A 15,946-nucleotide genomic window follows, 5' to 3' on the forward strand; every position below is an offset into this window, starting at 1 on the left:
GTGGTGGCGAAAAGGAAAATAAACATCTCGGTACACGCCGAGGAAATGCCCCCCTCCCAACCCCTCTCAAACCACTCTCCATCATACAAGCATTACTGCTCCAGTATTTGGCCAACTCAAAAAAAAAAAAAACATAAGAAAACATCGCGAGTAAAAAATGGCTTGAAGAGGGTGGCCCAGTTGTGGCCGCGCCACGCCACACCACGCCACGAGTAAGTGATCACATTACGCGTTTCCAATTGGACACGAACCTGATGCTGCGACCGTTCGTTCCTTCGCTCGCTCGCTCGCTCGCTACCGCCAGCTTCAAAGTCCATTAATAATTTTTCAAACCAATTGAGCCGCCGCCGTTACCCCGTTCCCCGTTCCCCGGGGCCTCGAAAACCGGGGCCGCAGACGAAATGCTGCTGCTGCTGCCGCTGCTGTTGTTGTTGATGGCGATGATGATGATGATGCTGATAGTTTGGCGTTCCATTTGCCTGCCCTCTTGATAGCGGCCTATGAGACACGCTTGCCCGGATTTAGGGCATTCGCGGTGCCGCGGAGCGCGCGACTTATACGCGACCGGCGAAACATTTAGTCTGATGGTTTTCTCCGCGCTTTTTTCTCGCTTTCCCTTCTTATCACCCACGCCCACGTTCTCGCGCTGTCTCTATCTCTCTCTCTCTCCAGGACAGCCTCCGTAACGTGCCACGTGAACATCGCCTTGCAAGCGATACACGACACGGCCTCTGGCGGTGCTTGCGGCGTCCTAGACCTTTTTTCGGTCGTCGTCGTTGCTTGGAAAATCTCGCGGTAACAATGCTTTGTCCCCTCTTCCTTTATGCTCTCTCTCTCTGTCCCATCTTGCTCCTCCTCCACCTCTTGTTCCCACGTTCTAGCGAAAATGCAAGAGCAAAAGCGGATTGTTAGACACAATAAAGAATCGCAAGACATTCCACTCGACGGCGTGCGAGGATCCGAGGATGCCGGTTTGCTGGGAATCCCACACTCAGGATTGCCGTTTCGTCGTCGTCACTCACGCGTCAGGTGGCTACTACTACCGAGCAGCAACCCCCCGAGTATACTACCACCCAGCACTCGCCACACGAAGCGAACGCTGGTTCGGGTTTTGAGTGACGACCGAAGAACCGTGAGCGGTCCCGCGCCGCCATCCTCTGGGCCTCTGGTTTTTGGTGGCGTTACGCGCGCGTAATTGATAAATGTGATGAGTAAGTGTTTACAGAGACCACCCCCCGGGCGCCACGATCGCCGAACAACCAACAACACAGGCAGCAGCAACAGCAACAGCAACGGCACAAGAAGTGGTGCAAGCTCAAGACCTACAGTCAACCGGCACACCGGAGCTCTGTCTAGGTCCTGTGCATGTGTGTGTCATTAATTACCATCGGTCACGTCGAGGTTCGCACACACAACATACACTGCCTGCCCCCCCCCCTCCCCCGAAACCCCCTTTCCACTGTGTTTGTCCAGCCGGCTAAACGGTCGGCAAATCTCACCACCAACCAAGCACCAAGATTGCAGCGGAATAGTCTCCGGAGACTCCCGGGGACGGGGAGATGGTCCAGCGTTGTTTACAAATCATCTTGCCTAAAGGAAGAGCGCTAGGCAAACCGGTTGAAACGAAATGAACGAAGACTTCCAAAGGCACTACAACACACAGTAACAGCAGGCAACAGAAGAAAAAAATACTCGACGAAACAAAGGCCACCGGAGCAGAGCAGAGCAGAGCAGGCCTTGTGATCCAGCAGTTCGCTTCGTTCGCCGGTCCGATTGCCGGGCGGTGCGCGGATTGCCGAGCTCACTGGCAGTAGCAGTTAGTGGCAGTAGTAGCCCCAGTGTGCTTCCTGCCGTCGAGTGGGCACGTTGTGCGGCCATCTCTCTGCCTGGATCCGCCGCCGGAGTCTCGCGCTGACCGAAGTCGTAACGCTCGTCGTCGTCGTCGTCATCGAGATCCCTTTTTCTTCGTTGCTTCCTTGCGGGTGTAGCAGGCGTAGGAAAGGGATCATCCAGATCCGGGCTAGAAAAAAAACCCGTTGCGTACAATCGGCGTGCCCGGGAGGCAATTTGGTTCGCGAAACAAAAAAAAACAAAACAACAACAGCATCAAAAAAAGGGACATCCGGACAATCCGCCATCCGCGGATGTCAGCAGCAGCAGCAGCAGCAGGCGCGGACGTGCAGGCTGGAAACTGGCGAGTGGTAAAAGTAAGAAAGCGTGAAACAGAGCGACGAACAGTTGGGTGACAGACAAACACGTTGCAAGTGCTGGTGGTTTCAATGGTGAGAAAGTAAAGAGACGACCCCAACAAGGGGAACAGGAAGAAAAGAGGGATTTATGCGCTTCACGGCGACGGCGATCACACCAAACCGGATAGGCGCGGGCAGATAGACAGACAAACAGCAACAACAACAGCGGCGGAAAAAAAAGCGACGAACGATTTCCACGTCCGTTACCCTTCGGGAAGGAGAAGAGCCCGCAGAAGCGGTGAAGAACGCAGGCATCATCACCATTCTGATGACACTGATCCATCCGGCACAGCAGTTCCTGGGAAACCGTTTGAAGGACGAACGAAAGAAAGAAATCCCCTGACCGAAGAAAACTGGAATGGTTAAAGAACCCACCGGTGTCCCCGGGGGTGGAGGGGTGGGTGGTAGTGTCAAGCGATTGTGTCAAGTGTATGTCAGCGAGGTCCCGGTGGTGGTGGTGGTGGTGTTAGAGGACAGTTTAGCATCCGGGGACCAGCATCATCGCTAGCCCGTCTGCCAGAGTAGGCTATTAATGTTGGCCTGGCCGGCTGCGTGTGGCCTGGTGTTTTTGTCCTCGGCCAGCAAAGCGCTCTGATCCGGTGGTGGTGGTGGTGTGCGCTCCAGTAGAGTCGCGCGACGTGGCGATGATGGCGACACCAACTCGCCGTCGCTTGATGCTGATGGTGACGACGATGGTGGCCACTCGTTGCGATGAGGATGCTTCTTGATGAGAAGAAGGAGGAGGAGTAGGAGCCGGTGTCATCATAAAGCATCCGGGAGCACCAGGGCATTCCGTTTTTCCCGTTTCGTTGCATTCCCTAATGCGTTAAGGTGTCGGTGCTGGTGGTGGTGTGAAAGGATATTAGCTTCTTTTGTCATTTCAATTTGCCGACGGAGGCCATACGCCGTACGCCGTCAGCGCAATCTGAGCTTTGATTACACCCAAGTCATCACCGTTGTCGTTGTCGTCGTCGTCGTCAGTAAGACAGAGAGAGAAGGAGAGAGACACGTGTGAGGGAATTCCAAGCATCCGGGCTCGACGTCGACGTCGACTGGGCGCAACATGTGTGTGCTTGTGTGGGTTTGGGGAGGGCGCATTACAATGCCGCATTCATCATGCGATACTAAGTAGCATTAGTGAGGCACCTGCCGCCTCCATCTGCAGACGAGACGAGCTCTTGGTGTGGTGAAAACGTTGCAGCAGCCGCTACCGGAACGAGGAACGGAAAACGGAGCACGAACGTGGAGAGGGAAAGCTAGTGTACCGTGTAAGGTGTAACGGTGGTGTCCACAGACCCCACAGTCAAGTGACAGCCATTACAACGGTCAGATGTAAATGGGAATTCCTGTTCGTGATCTTTCCATTCACTAACGGTAACGGTTGGCATTCAAACGACGTGCAAAGGTACACTGAGTGCATCTATACGTGTGAGTGTGTGTGTGTGTGTGTGTGCCCATGTGTGGTGACCTTAATCGAGCATCAAATCAGAAACGCAATCCTCGCGCAGACCGCAAAAGGAAGCAGAAGCGACCGGCGACTAGTAAGTAGACAGTAGACAGCAGCAGCAGCAGCAGCAGCAGGTATCTAAAGTGTCACACGCCAGATGGCACTCGGACTGCATCTCTCTGTGGTGTTCCTGCCAACACCAACATGTATGCATTCCAATGTGTGCGTGTTAGTGCGAGTCCTTGCGAGGCTTGCTTTGACTGTCAGCTTTGAGTCGAGATAAATGGAGATGAGATTGTTCGATTGCACGGACCGGAGAGATGCATTAGCTCGCGGGGGAGTGTTTTTCGCCCAAAGTTTCACTGCAGGCGATGGACTACCGGTGGCTGCAGTTGATAGTCATCGAGCCGGACTCTCGTCCAGGCCGCCCGCAGCCCTTTGGATTCGATTCGATTCGATTCCAAACAAGTTGGCGCAAACAATATTAAGGCTCGCTCTTCCTTTATCTCACTTTTGCACCCTTCCGGCCATGCGGCCATTTTTCTTTACACTTTTCACCACCCCCTCCCCCTCCCGCCTACCACCGTTCACGGTTGCGGAACGTGGCTCCGGGGCCCGGGTATCGAGCCTCGCATTGTTTATGGAAGCAAAAGTTGAATATTGAATTGAGCGCTCGAACATCGTTAAGCTCGCTTGTGGTGGAAAGCGAGCCCGGTCCCGGTCCCGGCCTCCCCCCCCCCATGCACGCGCAAACCACTAATTGGAAGCTCCCCGCCGATCCTCACACCCCCGGAGCAAACAACCCCCACTACGCATCCCGCTGATGATCATCGTTCGCTCATCTCATCGCGATCTCGGCGTTTGTGGCGAAAATTAGATTTTCCCATTTTCCCGCGTTTGAACCAACTGATCCGTTTGCCATTCGGTGGGAGTTAAGATGTGGTATTACACTCCCCCCCCCCTGAGGGAGGGGGACAGTTGCTAGGAAAAGGGGGAGGTAAAGGTCGGTGCGCGACCGTCACGCCGAGCTCCTAGCGCGATAAACGTGTGGCCACCGTGGATTCCGGTTTGGGAGCCTCCCGGGCCACATCGGTGCCAATCAATCATCGTCATTGAGCCCGTGCCCTCTCTCTCTCTTTGTCTCTCAATATATATCTCTCTCTCGATCCCTTCGGTGGGCTTATGATGACCACGATGGTGGGTGGAGCGCGTAGAAAGGAGGTGGTGTAGGGAGTGACCACGAGGATGAGCTTTGCCTTTGTTTGCGCGCGTGGCAGGGCATGGCACGGCATACGGCAGTAGACGGCGGTGACGTCAGGGCGATTTGTCTTCGCCACCGCCACCGCCACCGCCGCACAGCAATGTCCCCGCTTCCGATGTCGTCCACCCCTTCCTCACTGGGGGGAGGGGTGAGGGGGGATGAGTTCAAGAGATCCACAAACCTTTCTCCCGGAAAGAGGGACGCAACCCCAACCCCCCCTCCCCCACCTCCCATCGCCTGATTTCCACCCCATTGCTATTCCATTAGATCGCATAAATTTTCATCCAAATGACAGCCATCCCGACGGTGCTCGCGCTCACTCCTCACACACACACCCGTCTCATGACAGGACGACACGTCCACGAGTCGAGCACGCGTGTGACCTTCTCATCCTCCTCTTTCTCCTCTTACTCCTCCTGGAACCCTGGCACAGAACAGGGAGCGGTGGCCCGGCGAGAGGCGGTGCCAAGATTGAAAAACGCTTTTTCGCAACAACCCGGAACATCTTCCGGCGTCCATCTTCCTGGCACGGCACGGCATGGCCTGCTCCGTGAGTGTGTGTGTCCGTGTATATATGTCATCCATCGCCAAACGTCATCGTAGGCGGCGGCGACGGCGACAAACCATCATCAAGGCGCCTCCGACTTTTGATACCCGAGGATCCGAGGCGGCGGCGGCGTGTGGCGACGACGACGACAACGACGACGATCGCTTGGCACTGGTTCACTGCCCCGCACTTGCCATCCCCTACTCCGTCCGGTTTGGACAGGATATTGAATTGCTAACCAACAGTGGGAGGCGAAAAAGTTTTTCCCAACTCAACACCACCACCATCATCATAGCCAGGGAGCAACAATTCCTCGGGCCACACTTTGCAAACCTCCTTCCTCCTGGCGGCAGCGTCGGTGGTGGCGGCGGCGTTTGGCCAATTTTTTCCCGCTGACCTGGTTTATGAGCCAGCACGGTGTTGGGGGTTCGGCCACCGGGTGGCGAAAGAACAGAGAAGCGGCGAGCCAGAAGCACCAACAGCACCAGCAGCAACCAGCCCCACTTCCTTCCGGACCTATACCCGACCAAACCAAACCCGGCCTCCGGTTGCACGGTAACTGGCGGAGTGTGTTGTGGAGGGGGGGGGGGGAAGGTTCTGTTTAGTTTCTCCTCCGGCCTCCACCCGCCGGCCGGCCGGGGCGTTCCAGTTGATTGAAGCGAAATCGAAAATGGCTGCCAAACAAATAACAAATTGTGTTACATATGACCTGTCGAACCGATAGGGTGTGAGGGGGGGGGGAAGGTTAAGGGGGTGGAGGGGAAGGTGGACCTCGGAAGGAAATTGGCCACCCGGTGTGGGAGGGCGGGTAGCTGTTGTGGTGTTGCGGCGTGGCGCGGCGCAGAAGGCGGTTTAGCGGCCTCGGGAATTGAATTCGATGCGGTTTGCTCTCTCTCTATGCGTCTCTCTCTCTCTCTCTCTCTCTCTCTCTCTCTCGCTCTCGCTCTCCAGTGGCCGCCCAATGGCACCGTTGCGTCGAAGTCGTGGTCGTGGTCGGTGGGACACATTTACAAATTGTCCATCAATGTCGAGCGATTGGAGTGTGGCCCCCTCCCTGGCTGAGGGAAGGGAAGGGAAGGAGGAAGCAAAATGGACGAAATGTAATGAATTAAGTTAGAGGCCGGTCCCCGCTCCTCCGCAGAAATCGAGGAGTGGTTTCCTTTTCCCTTCACTTTTTACAACACTTTTACCCTCGTGCAGCTCGTTTCGATGATTGTGAGTTCTCTCGAGCGTCTCGTCTCGCCTCGTCACTGTCACTGTCACTGCTGTTCTGTGGTCCTGTGATTCATCAATATGTCTAGCGGGCAAGAGGGGGTACCTGCTCTTCAATTCCCACTGGCGGAGGGGCTGGCGGACATTGACAATTGTGAAGTGACACCACAAGTTTATTGCCGGCTGGAAGCTGGAGATGATTGTTGTCCTCCTTTGGGTACTGAACGTCAACGTCGTCAATGTCGTCACCGTTTAGCTTTTATTGCTGCAGTCATTAACCGGTGATGGTGTTGGTGATGCTGTTGCTGGTGGTCCCCAAGTTTATGACCTCTACCCGTTGGGACCCAGCATGTCCGGCGTACCATCTGGCAGAAGTGGCCGTTTTGGAACTTTGGGCGGGGGACGGGCGATTAGCAGCAGTCTAGATCCAAGATGATAATCCCAAACCAACCCACCTAACGAGCCTAACGCAAGGCAATAACGTTAAACAGCAAACGGGGTGTCCGGTGACCCTCAAAACCGACCGACGACACCGAACAGCAGTTTCTGTTTTACAAGCACTTCGGCGAGCCGAAACTTCGTCGGAAACCGCCCCGGAACCTCCGCCATGGAAGGTGTTGTTGATCAGGTTTGAGGTTAGGGTTGCCTGTTGTTCCGTTCCGGCAGTTGGGAGGCCTGCTCGCTTTTAGCAGCCGGTACCGGACAACATAATCATTGATAGTTTAACTCGTGTGCCGAGGGTTAAACCTTTGTCATTGACCTCACTCAAAGCACGCCATCACTGCAGTTGTACCGGAATCCCTTCTCAAAGTCAATGTCGCTCAACTGGTGGCGGATGTTTTTTATCGAATTCCTTTCGGTTTTTCTTCTTTTTCTCAATTCCTATTGTTTGTGTTGACATTTCCGTAGAAAGACGATCCGGTAACAGTAGAACAGCAGCAGCAGGAGCAGGAGCAGCAGCAGCAGCGGAAGGATGGAAGAACGAACGAGGAGCACCGCGATCGTACCGGGATCACCGGGACTGTCGGCAACTGTCGGCGGCTGTTGCGCGGCAATCCACAACAGTTCGTCGATGACCGTCCGTGGTCCGAGTGCCGGCTACGGCTGGAGTACGACCACGACCAGCGAACCGGGTGCGTCCTCATCCTTCCTGCCGCTCGATTGGCGCGAAGGTCTTCTGAACGTGGCCTTCTCCACCCTACCGGCTGGTCCTCCCCCACCACCAGCCGATTTCGATCAACAGCAACCTGCCGCCACCCTGCCGAATGGAACAGCCGACCCAGGGTAAGTATTGGTTCTACACCAGCTCGTAGCAACAAGGCCATAGAGATACCAACACACTATCCTGTTAGCAGTAGGCCATGCGCTCGCCTTTGAGAGTTCGTGGCGCTGACAGTTGCTGTGCGGTCCAAAGTGTTTAACGGAAATTTGAGAGCCCACCACCTCCTTACTCCGTGCCCTCTCGGCGCTACTTCCGGTGCACGGATCTGACCCAAGCCTTGCAACCACCGTTTGAGGTCTATCTGGTGCCAGGCATATTTGATTAGCGAGCGACCCAGTGAGCCCTTTGTTGTTTGGAGCGTGTGTGTATGCATGTGTGTGTCAGGCACAGACTCTCCTGTGCACTGAAGTGAGGTTAAGCGCAGCAGAGTGAACGTTGGAGTCGAGGTCCTTCTTTCGCTTCGCTCTTTTCTGTCTGTTTTTTTGTTGTTGCTGTTTTCGGTTGGAAAAATGTAACGAAAGCGGAAAAACCGCCGCGTAACTTTACACATTTTATCAATCTGGAACGCTGCAGCGCAGGGTCGAGCTGAGAAGCACACGTACGATCCGTGACACACGTACGCGCTCACACACACGAAGCGAAGGATTTAAGAATCTAAAACCCCGGGATCCCTCCCTCTCCCCACGGGAAGGCAGATTCGAACGGTGCACCGGGTCCTCGAATAGCTTCACGTAAGGCATTCACTTTGACTCTTCCTTCCGCCCGAACCCGCGTCTCCGCATCGCGGGAACATTCTTCTATTCTCCTCCTTCAAGTCCTTCAAGGCGACGTGGGTCCTTCTCCTTCTTGTGTTGCTTCCCCCAAGCAACCCACGCTCCCGGTGCTCCCTTATTGCGTCTCCCTTAGGCCGCTCTGCTGGTGTAATTTGGTATGCAAAAGAAGGCGACCGCTTCTCTTCCCTCCTTGCCTTTGGTGTGCTCGACCTGGCAACGCCCCTCCTGACCGGCAACCCTACTACTTTCCACACTTCCAAGCCGTTTGTTGCATTGTTGCCTGCATATGCACATGTAGAAGAGGAGTGCATACCGAAAAATGGAGGCGGAAGTAAACAAAAGGCGTATATCGCGACCGAAAGGGATGCAACCCCCTTGTAAAGGACGCTGCTCTGCTCTGCTCTGGTCGTAAGCATCCCAGCAGGCCGTTGTTCGTGTGTATAATGCTCTCCGGCTGTGTGTGTGTTGTGTGTCTGTGTGTTGTGTTGCATTGTTCCACGTCAAGTTGCGAGATGCTTTGCCGGAAAAAGGTGAAGAGCGCATCCAAGGAGGTCGTGTAAGCAACGTGTTCCCTCTCTCCCTCCCTCCCATTCCTGGATCGCTCGAGAAGAAAGACATCAGAAAGTGCACCAGGGAGCGGGTTGGTATTCTGGGAATGCTGCTGCTGCTGCTGCTGCTGATGCCGGTGCTGCTGCGACCGGGAATGTCCTGAGAGAAACCGAACAACAAAACAACGCGGGGCGCACTGGGCGGACCTACTGGGCGGAGTGGTCAATGTCGGCGCATTGCATCGTCTGCAAATGAAAATTCCGAAATATGGCGGCCACAGACACACACACACGTAGATGGCGAGGTGCCGGCCCGGTCTGACCCGGAAACTCCTGGAGTACACTGGATACGCTTCGAACGGAGTGCTTTGGACGATTATTATGAAACACCCGGTCTCGGCCAGAGCCAGAGAGCTCCAAAAGGGCACCCGTCTGTGTGTGCCTGTGTGTATGTGTGTGTTCCAGCGTGCACACAAACAACAGCGGGCAGCGTAGCGTGTATGTGCTTCTTCCAATATGTTTCACATCCGAGTGCACCACCAGCACTCCGAGAATACGGGGCACCAGTGCCAGTGTATTACAGTAAACTATTATTTCAATTGCGATTATCCTCTAGCGAACAACCCTCCCTGGACGATGTGGGCTGACTGGCTGGCTGGCTGGTGGGTCGCCCCTCTTTTGTATTCCAGTTGCAACGCGCTGATGGACGGTGCAAGCTCAGCAACATGCACGATGCAATTACGCTGAAAGTAGAGCGTGCTTCCGGGTGCAAGTGGTTGGAAGTAATTGGGCAATTGGGCACACGAGTTTGTGTTCCAGCCGTCATTTCGGGCGAGTTCCGCTCCACCAGCGAGGTAGCACTGGATCAGCACTCCGCTTGAACGTTGTGCCCCGCAAAGGGTAGCACTCTGGGCGCAACCTCTGGGAGAGCATCCGATTGCGCGTTCGGGCATGTGGCTCGAGGGGAGGGAGAAAAAATGGGAATTTATTCAATTAATCGCTGACCATGGCCATGGCGCGGACACCGTACCGGAAATTGAAGCAAAAATGGACACCAGACCAAACGCACCAACCATACACAGCAGCACAGCAGAGCAGAAACAAATGTAGCGTAATTAATTGGCGGCGAAAAATGGCGGCCGTCGTCGTTGTCGTTGTTGTTGCCGGTAGTTACTGGTTACTGAGACTTGTGCCACGCTGCCACGCTGCCCGGGACTTTATTACATTCTGTCGCATGTCGTCGGATAAACAGTTGCCAATCCGTATTGTATTCCTCCACCTTTTTCCCCCTCCCCACTTCCGGCACCAGTGGAACGATGGACTTCTTCTCGATTCTGCCACTGTGGCGGCTCATCGTATGGAACGTGCTGTTCGCGGGCATCGTCATCACCGCGACCGTCGGTAATCTGATCGTCGTGTGGATCGTCCTATCGCACAAACGGATGCGCACAGTCACCAACTACTTCCTCGGTATGTAACAGGCACACACACACACATGCATGGTCATGACACTAAATATACACTTCCGGTTGTTTTTCCCCCTTTTTTCCAGTTAACTTATCGATCGCTGACGCAATGGTGTCCACGCTGAACGTCACCTTCAACTATACGTACATGCTGTACCTGGACTGGCCATTCGGTACGCTCTACTGCAAGATCTCGCAGTTCGTCGCCATCCTCAGTATCTGCGCGTCCGTGTTCACGCTAATGGCCATCGCGATAGACAGGTGAGTCCCTCGTCCTCGTCGTCCTCGTTGTCATCGTCCTCGACGTCGAAGTCTGGATGCTGCGCGAGTTTGCATTGTTTCAGCTGTTGCTGTTGCGTTGGCAGCATTTTCGCACGGGATTTCATTAAAATGTTTTATGAAACGAGGCACACGAGAGGCGAGAGAGGAAGCGGCGAAAAAATCCAAGCGAAATAATCGCAAAAGCGGAAAGGCGGAAAAGCGTAAAAGTGGAAAATCCAAAAACCAATTCCATCATCATCGCCGGTCTGTCGGGTTTTCTGCGTGGCCGTTCGTTAGCTGTGCGGACCAGCAACCATGCCATCCATGCCTGGTTGCACTATTTTCTCTTCATTACGCACTGCCGGGACATTCCGCCCGCCCAGGGGGAGGCCATGCGCTTCGACGCGTTGGAGGCATCGCTCTGGCCGCTTGCCAGCAAAACGACCAGACAAATGTCCACGGACGTGGCCGTGGTTGATGATCGTGTTTATCCTGCGTCTGAAAAATGTACTCCCCAACGACATCGACTCCATGAGCTCGTCCTCTTACCGCCATTTCCGGAAACGGAGGGGTGGTCGAGTCGCCAGAAATGGAGAATCCATAATGGTGGCCCCGCTTGGCAGGATATCTTCGCAAAAACCCCGGACAGTCGGACCCGTAAGTGCTTTAAGGCAAGCTTTAAAAACGATTTTACAGACGCAGATCACCCCGGTGCCCCGGACGCCCAAGAGAGGACAGAACAGAAAGCGAACGACGACTTCAACGACGCACCACAAGCCGATATGAAGCCATCGTCAGTCCCTTGGTGTGGATTGTGCTTCTGCCAGACCACCTCTAGATGTTGCCAATGTTTATTGCTTCCAACTTCCATCCACAGGATGGGAAGGACAGGGTGTGCGCGCGTGTGAGTGCCGAAGTGCCGAAGGCAATCTGCAAATTTGAGCTTTTCGTGATTGCCCGGGATGTGCTTAGCACTTATTCCGGTTCTGGCCGAGGCTGGTAAGAGTGTACCGGGCTGGGCCACGCCGGGCATGGCTGACTGGTTGGCTGGCACGCGATCTATTGTCTCGCATATTTCATCCCAATCCTGGGTGCTGGGGGGGGGGGGGCGCCACGAACAAGAGGATGAAGGCGGTCGTGGCCGTTTGTTTTCGGGTTTTGTCTACAGTGGCGGCACCAGACCACTCCATCCCATCGCATCCTCCCCCCCACCCCTGCAACCAGGATCTAACGAGCATGTTTTCCACCATTTAGTTACGGTGCTATAAATAATGCGGCACTGTTGCGGAAGTCAAACCTGTTGTTTTAATTCAACATTTATCGACTCGGCATCCCCTCCCACCCTCTCGTCGTTTCCCGGCCTGTCCTGGCAGCGTTTAATGCTCATCTTGGGGAGTGTTTTCCCTATTTTCCTTTTTGTCCCTTTTTGTGCCACTTTTCGGGCTTTTCCCCTCGCCATGATCTCTCTGTTTGCCATTTTGCCGTTTCGTTCTGTACCATCTGGTAATGGTGGTTGGCGAGATGGCTTGGCTTGGCACTGTGTTGGTTGGTTGGTTTGGGAGTGGAGAGGTGCCGCTTGCTCCCCGGTGTTTGGGGTGTTTGAAATTAAATTAAGAGAAAATTGTTTAATGCACTTGTTTGTGAAAGCGAGAACGAACCGGAATCGGGTTTCGGGGCCCCTCCTCGATCATGGACCGGCATCTGTGTAACGCCCTAGAAACCATTCCTCTCCCTGGGGCCGAGGGGTGCGTTTGTTTAGCCGATTGTTTTAATAACATCGAGCCAGATCATACAATTCACAACGAACGAACGAACGAACGAACGAACAAACTCAGTTTGCTCAACAAAGCTACAGCCTGTTTGTGTAAATGGTGTGTGCAAGCAATGCTTGGTTCTATTATTAATAGGCCATAGTAGTCACACGCCACAAACATCAGCATAATGCTGGGGCAGGGTACGAAGCTTTATAGTTTATTTTTCATTTACAAAGTGAACTCTAACAAATGACTCGCTTATGGTGCCGGTGCATAAAATACTATAGAGGCTACGGCACAATGCAACAAACAAAAAACTTCACTGTTGCACTTTGGGTGCTTCAATTATGTGGAAACTTTTAAGATGAAACCATATCCTCGCAGCACGAAGCACCTCAAACTACTGCCTGAAGCCGGCCGAGACAACCTGTCCGGGATCGGATGTGCAGCGTTCGGCGAGGAACGCTCTCGCTCTCGCGATTGTCAATTATGCGGGATAAAATTAAGTGCTTTGCCGTTTGCGGATGGTATGCTAATGTAGTGCGCTGCTAGCAACTGAGAACCGCAACATCTCGAGACGTTTCCAATAGCTTGCAGCGATTTCGAGATGCAATAATGGCAACGAACGAACAATGTTGTACCGGCGTACTAAGCGTTGTGGGTTTGCTAATTGTTAATTATAAATAGCACGAGTGAACTTATGTCATTTGCGGTTTTGCGTTGACATTTTACCCCCTGTTTCGTACGTTTGTGTTTTGTGCTGTCTTGGTATGCAGAAGATTGTAATCAACAATCGATCGATCGATTACGCTCTGGTGGTATGCAACGTGTGACCACAAACCACCCTCCATCCCCACTCCCACCTTCGATCGCTTGCCGTTTGTGGTGGTTCACTTAATTTCTATCCAATTTATCGCCTCGCCAAACGCCGCACCACCATCGCCAGTAGCAGCTGTGGAGGACTTCACTAGATAAAACACGTAACTTTTGGTTTGAATGTTTTGCTGTATTTTTTTTTTGTATAAAGTCCCGTGTTGAAACTAACCAACCATCCATTTGGTGCGGTGCGGCTATCATCTATCGAACGCTTTTATGTTTGGTGCGATCGGTTTTTTGTCGATTTTTTGTCGGCCTAAATGGGTGTTGAGCAAAGCCGCGCCGTTTGCATTGGATGTTTTTTTTTGTGCATTGGCTTCACATTCTAACACATTTTGCACAGATTTATTTTCCGAAATGGTTTTGTTGTGAAAATTCGCTTTTTCGGCTTTTGCGCTTTCTGGTAACAACCATCGAACGGGAACTTCATTCGAGGGACTGGTTTGGACGTTGCGTGTGCGATTTTAATTGTTGTTTGATTTACTCCCATTTATTTGCGAACGGTGCCAGAACAGTCGCCTAGCTTTATCCCGTTTTAAGTACTTCCGAATGGATGAACCGGCAAACATCATCGTATGTATCGGTCGAACATAGCACGAGCACTGAACATGTTGCGATGCTGCCAAATGTGGTGTGTCTGTTGCTGCTGCTGCTGCTGCTGCTACTGCTGCTGGCGTTTGCATTTTAGATGAAGAATTCTGTGCTGAGTTGGAAGCGATTGTTGTGACACGGTGCTCGTTTCGGATGCTGCGTAAGGATGTTTCACCATCGTTTGGGAGCAATGACGCGAGGTGGGGGTCTCTATTTTTGGTTGTACAGAATGGTACACGTTGAAATTGATTCATTGATGGAAGGCTGCCTGAGTGGGATATTGATATTGATTTCCATTCAGCTAGACTATCCTGAGTGCTTTTGAAACATTGTAACTTGGTGCTTGTTCCTTGAAATATAGCAGGAAGAGTCTGTTTCACTTTTTATGAGCCGGTGAATGACTATTTTTATTCTATAAACATACGTCCCGATAAAAATAGGTGTAAAAATCCAGTTTCAATCCAAAAATCTGTTTTCAAATGGGGAAAAAAATCTTTCAATAACCAAGCCATCAGTTTTGATTTCACAAGCTTTGATCGATTTATTTTTCATCAAAATGTTTGGATTGGTAGATTTAAGTAACTGTGACAGTGGAATACAAAAAAACCACAACTAGAACTAGTTTTAATGGTATTTTGGCATCCTAGGGAAAGGAACTGAACCAACGATTTTATTTATCTTTTACGATAACTATGAATCAAGTTAAATTTAGGTAAAATGAAAATCTAATATAAACCTTAAACACTAATAATTCACATCCTACTTATGCTGCTATCTGCAATCTTACTATACACAGTGAAGTGAGCAAATCCTTTACTATTTACGCCTGTTTCTAAACAATTTTGTGAACAGCTCTTGTCTACTCTTTATGTATTTTTTGTCTTTGCTGCAGCAACTGCAGTTAGTGATACCACTTAACACATTCAGTGACTAACAAACGATAAATTAAACTTACGCAGAGTCCCAGAATCCTTTATTGCATTCCGCTTTTGTCTGACAAAAACCCACAGAACATCAAAAACATTCCATTGTCTTCTCCTAATTTGCAAAAACTGTAATCCAATTTTCCAAAAAAATCCGATCCTCCCCAATCAATGCGTCTTTCGTGATCCTTCTCTCTGCGAAAACACTGAATCCTAAATGTGCAACCAAAGCCACAGCCACAAGCTCGGTACGCCACTGGGGGGAAGGACCTCTTGAGCTCCCCCATCATGCTAGAGAAGTTGATGAGGCTGCTAAAATCTTCCTCTCAAAAAAAAAAAAAAAAAAAAACATCGAAACGTACCACCGTCCTGCTGTCAGCCTCACTAATGCGCTCCGTTATCGCACGTCAGATTGCAATCAATGGCGTAACGGAATTAAACGGTTGCTAACATGGTCGCTGGAAATAAATTATAACGTCGTACTGGACGGGCGAACGGTCGGACGGACAGACAGAGGACCAACGGGAGGCCCTAGCGTCATCCTCGACGTGCCAAACCGAAGCGGACATCCAAAACGGAACAGCCGGTCACGGTCGGTTGCATTAGGCATATTCAGAAGGCGCACATCAGGCCAGCCAGTCCGCTAGCCAGCCAGCCAGCCAGCCAGCTGGCCAGCTGGCTCACAAAACGGTGCCCATAGGTCCCATTCATGCTTTCCGTCGTCGTCGTCGTGGTCGTCGCCTTCGGATAAAAACTATGTTGAAGCAATAAATTATTCAAAAGTGTTTGCTCAGCTCGCTGCGCTCATGGCGCTCA

General features: G+C 52.3%; 1 protein-coding gene across 2 annotated transcripts in view; it reads left to right on the plus strand.

The window, feature by feature from the left end:
- The first annotated feature begins 2,004 nt into the window (after positions 1–2,004).
- Positions 2,005–15,946, plus strand: part of LOC125948176 (tachykinin-like peptides receptor 99D) — an 18,053-nt gene continuing 4,111 nt past the window's right edge. For both annotated transcript variants that reach the window (XM_049673993.1, XM_049673994.1), the window contains exons 1-4: positions 2,005–3,790; positions 7,626–8,000; positions 10,569–10,729; positions 10,812–10,986. In XM_049673993.1, coding sequence (XP_049529950.1) covers positions 7,690–8,000; positions 10,569–10,729; positions 10,812–10,986 — 647 coding nt within the window. In that variant the 5' untranslated portion in view covers positions 2,005–3,790; positions 7,626–7,689. The remainder of the gene's footprint in view (positions 3,791–7,625; positions 8,001–10,568; positions 10,730–10,811; positions 10,987–15,946) is intronic.

The sequence above is a fragment of the Anopheles darlingi genome, chromosome 2, assembly GCF_943734745.1.
Source record: "Anopheles darlingi chromosome 2, idAnoDarlMG_H_01, whole genome shotgun sequence".
Classification (NCBI taxonomy): domain Eukaryota; kingdom Metazoa; phylum Arthropoda; class Insecta; order Diptera; family Culicidae; genus Anopheles; species Anopheles darlingi.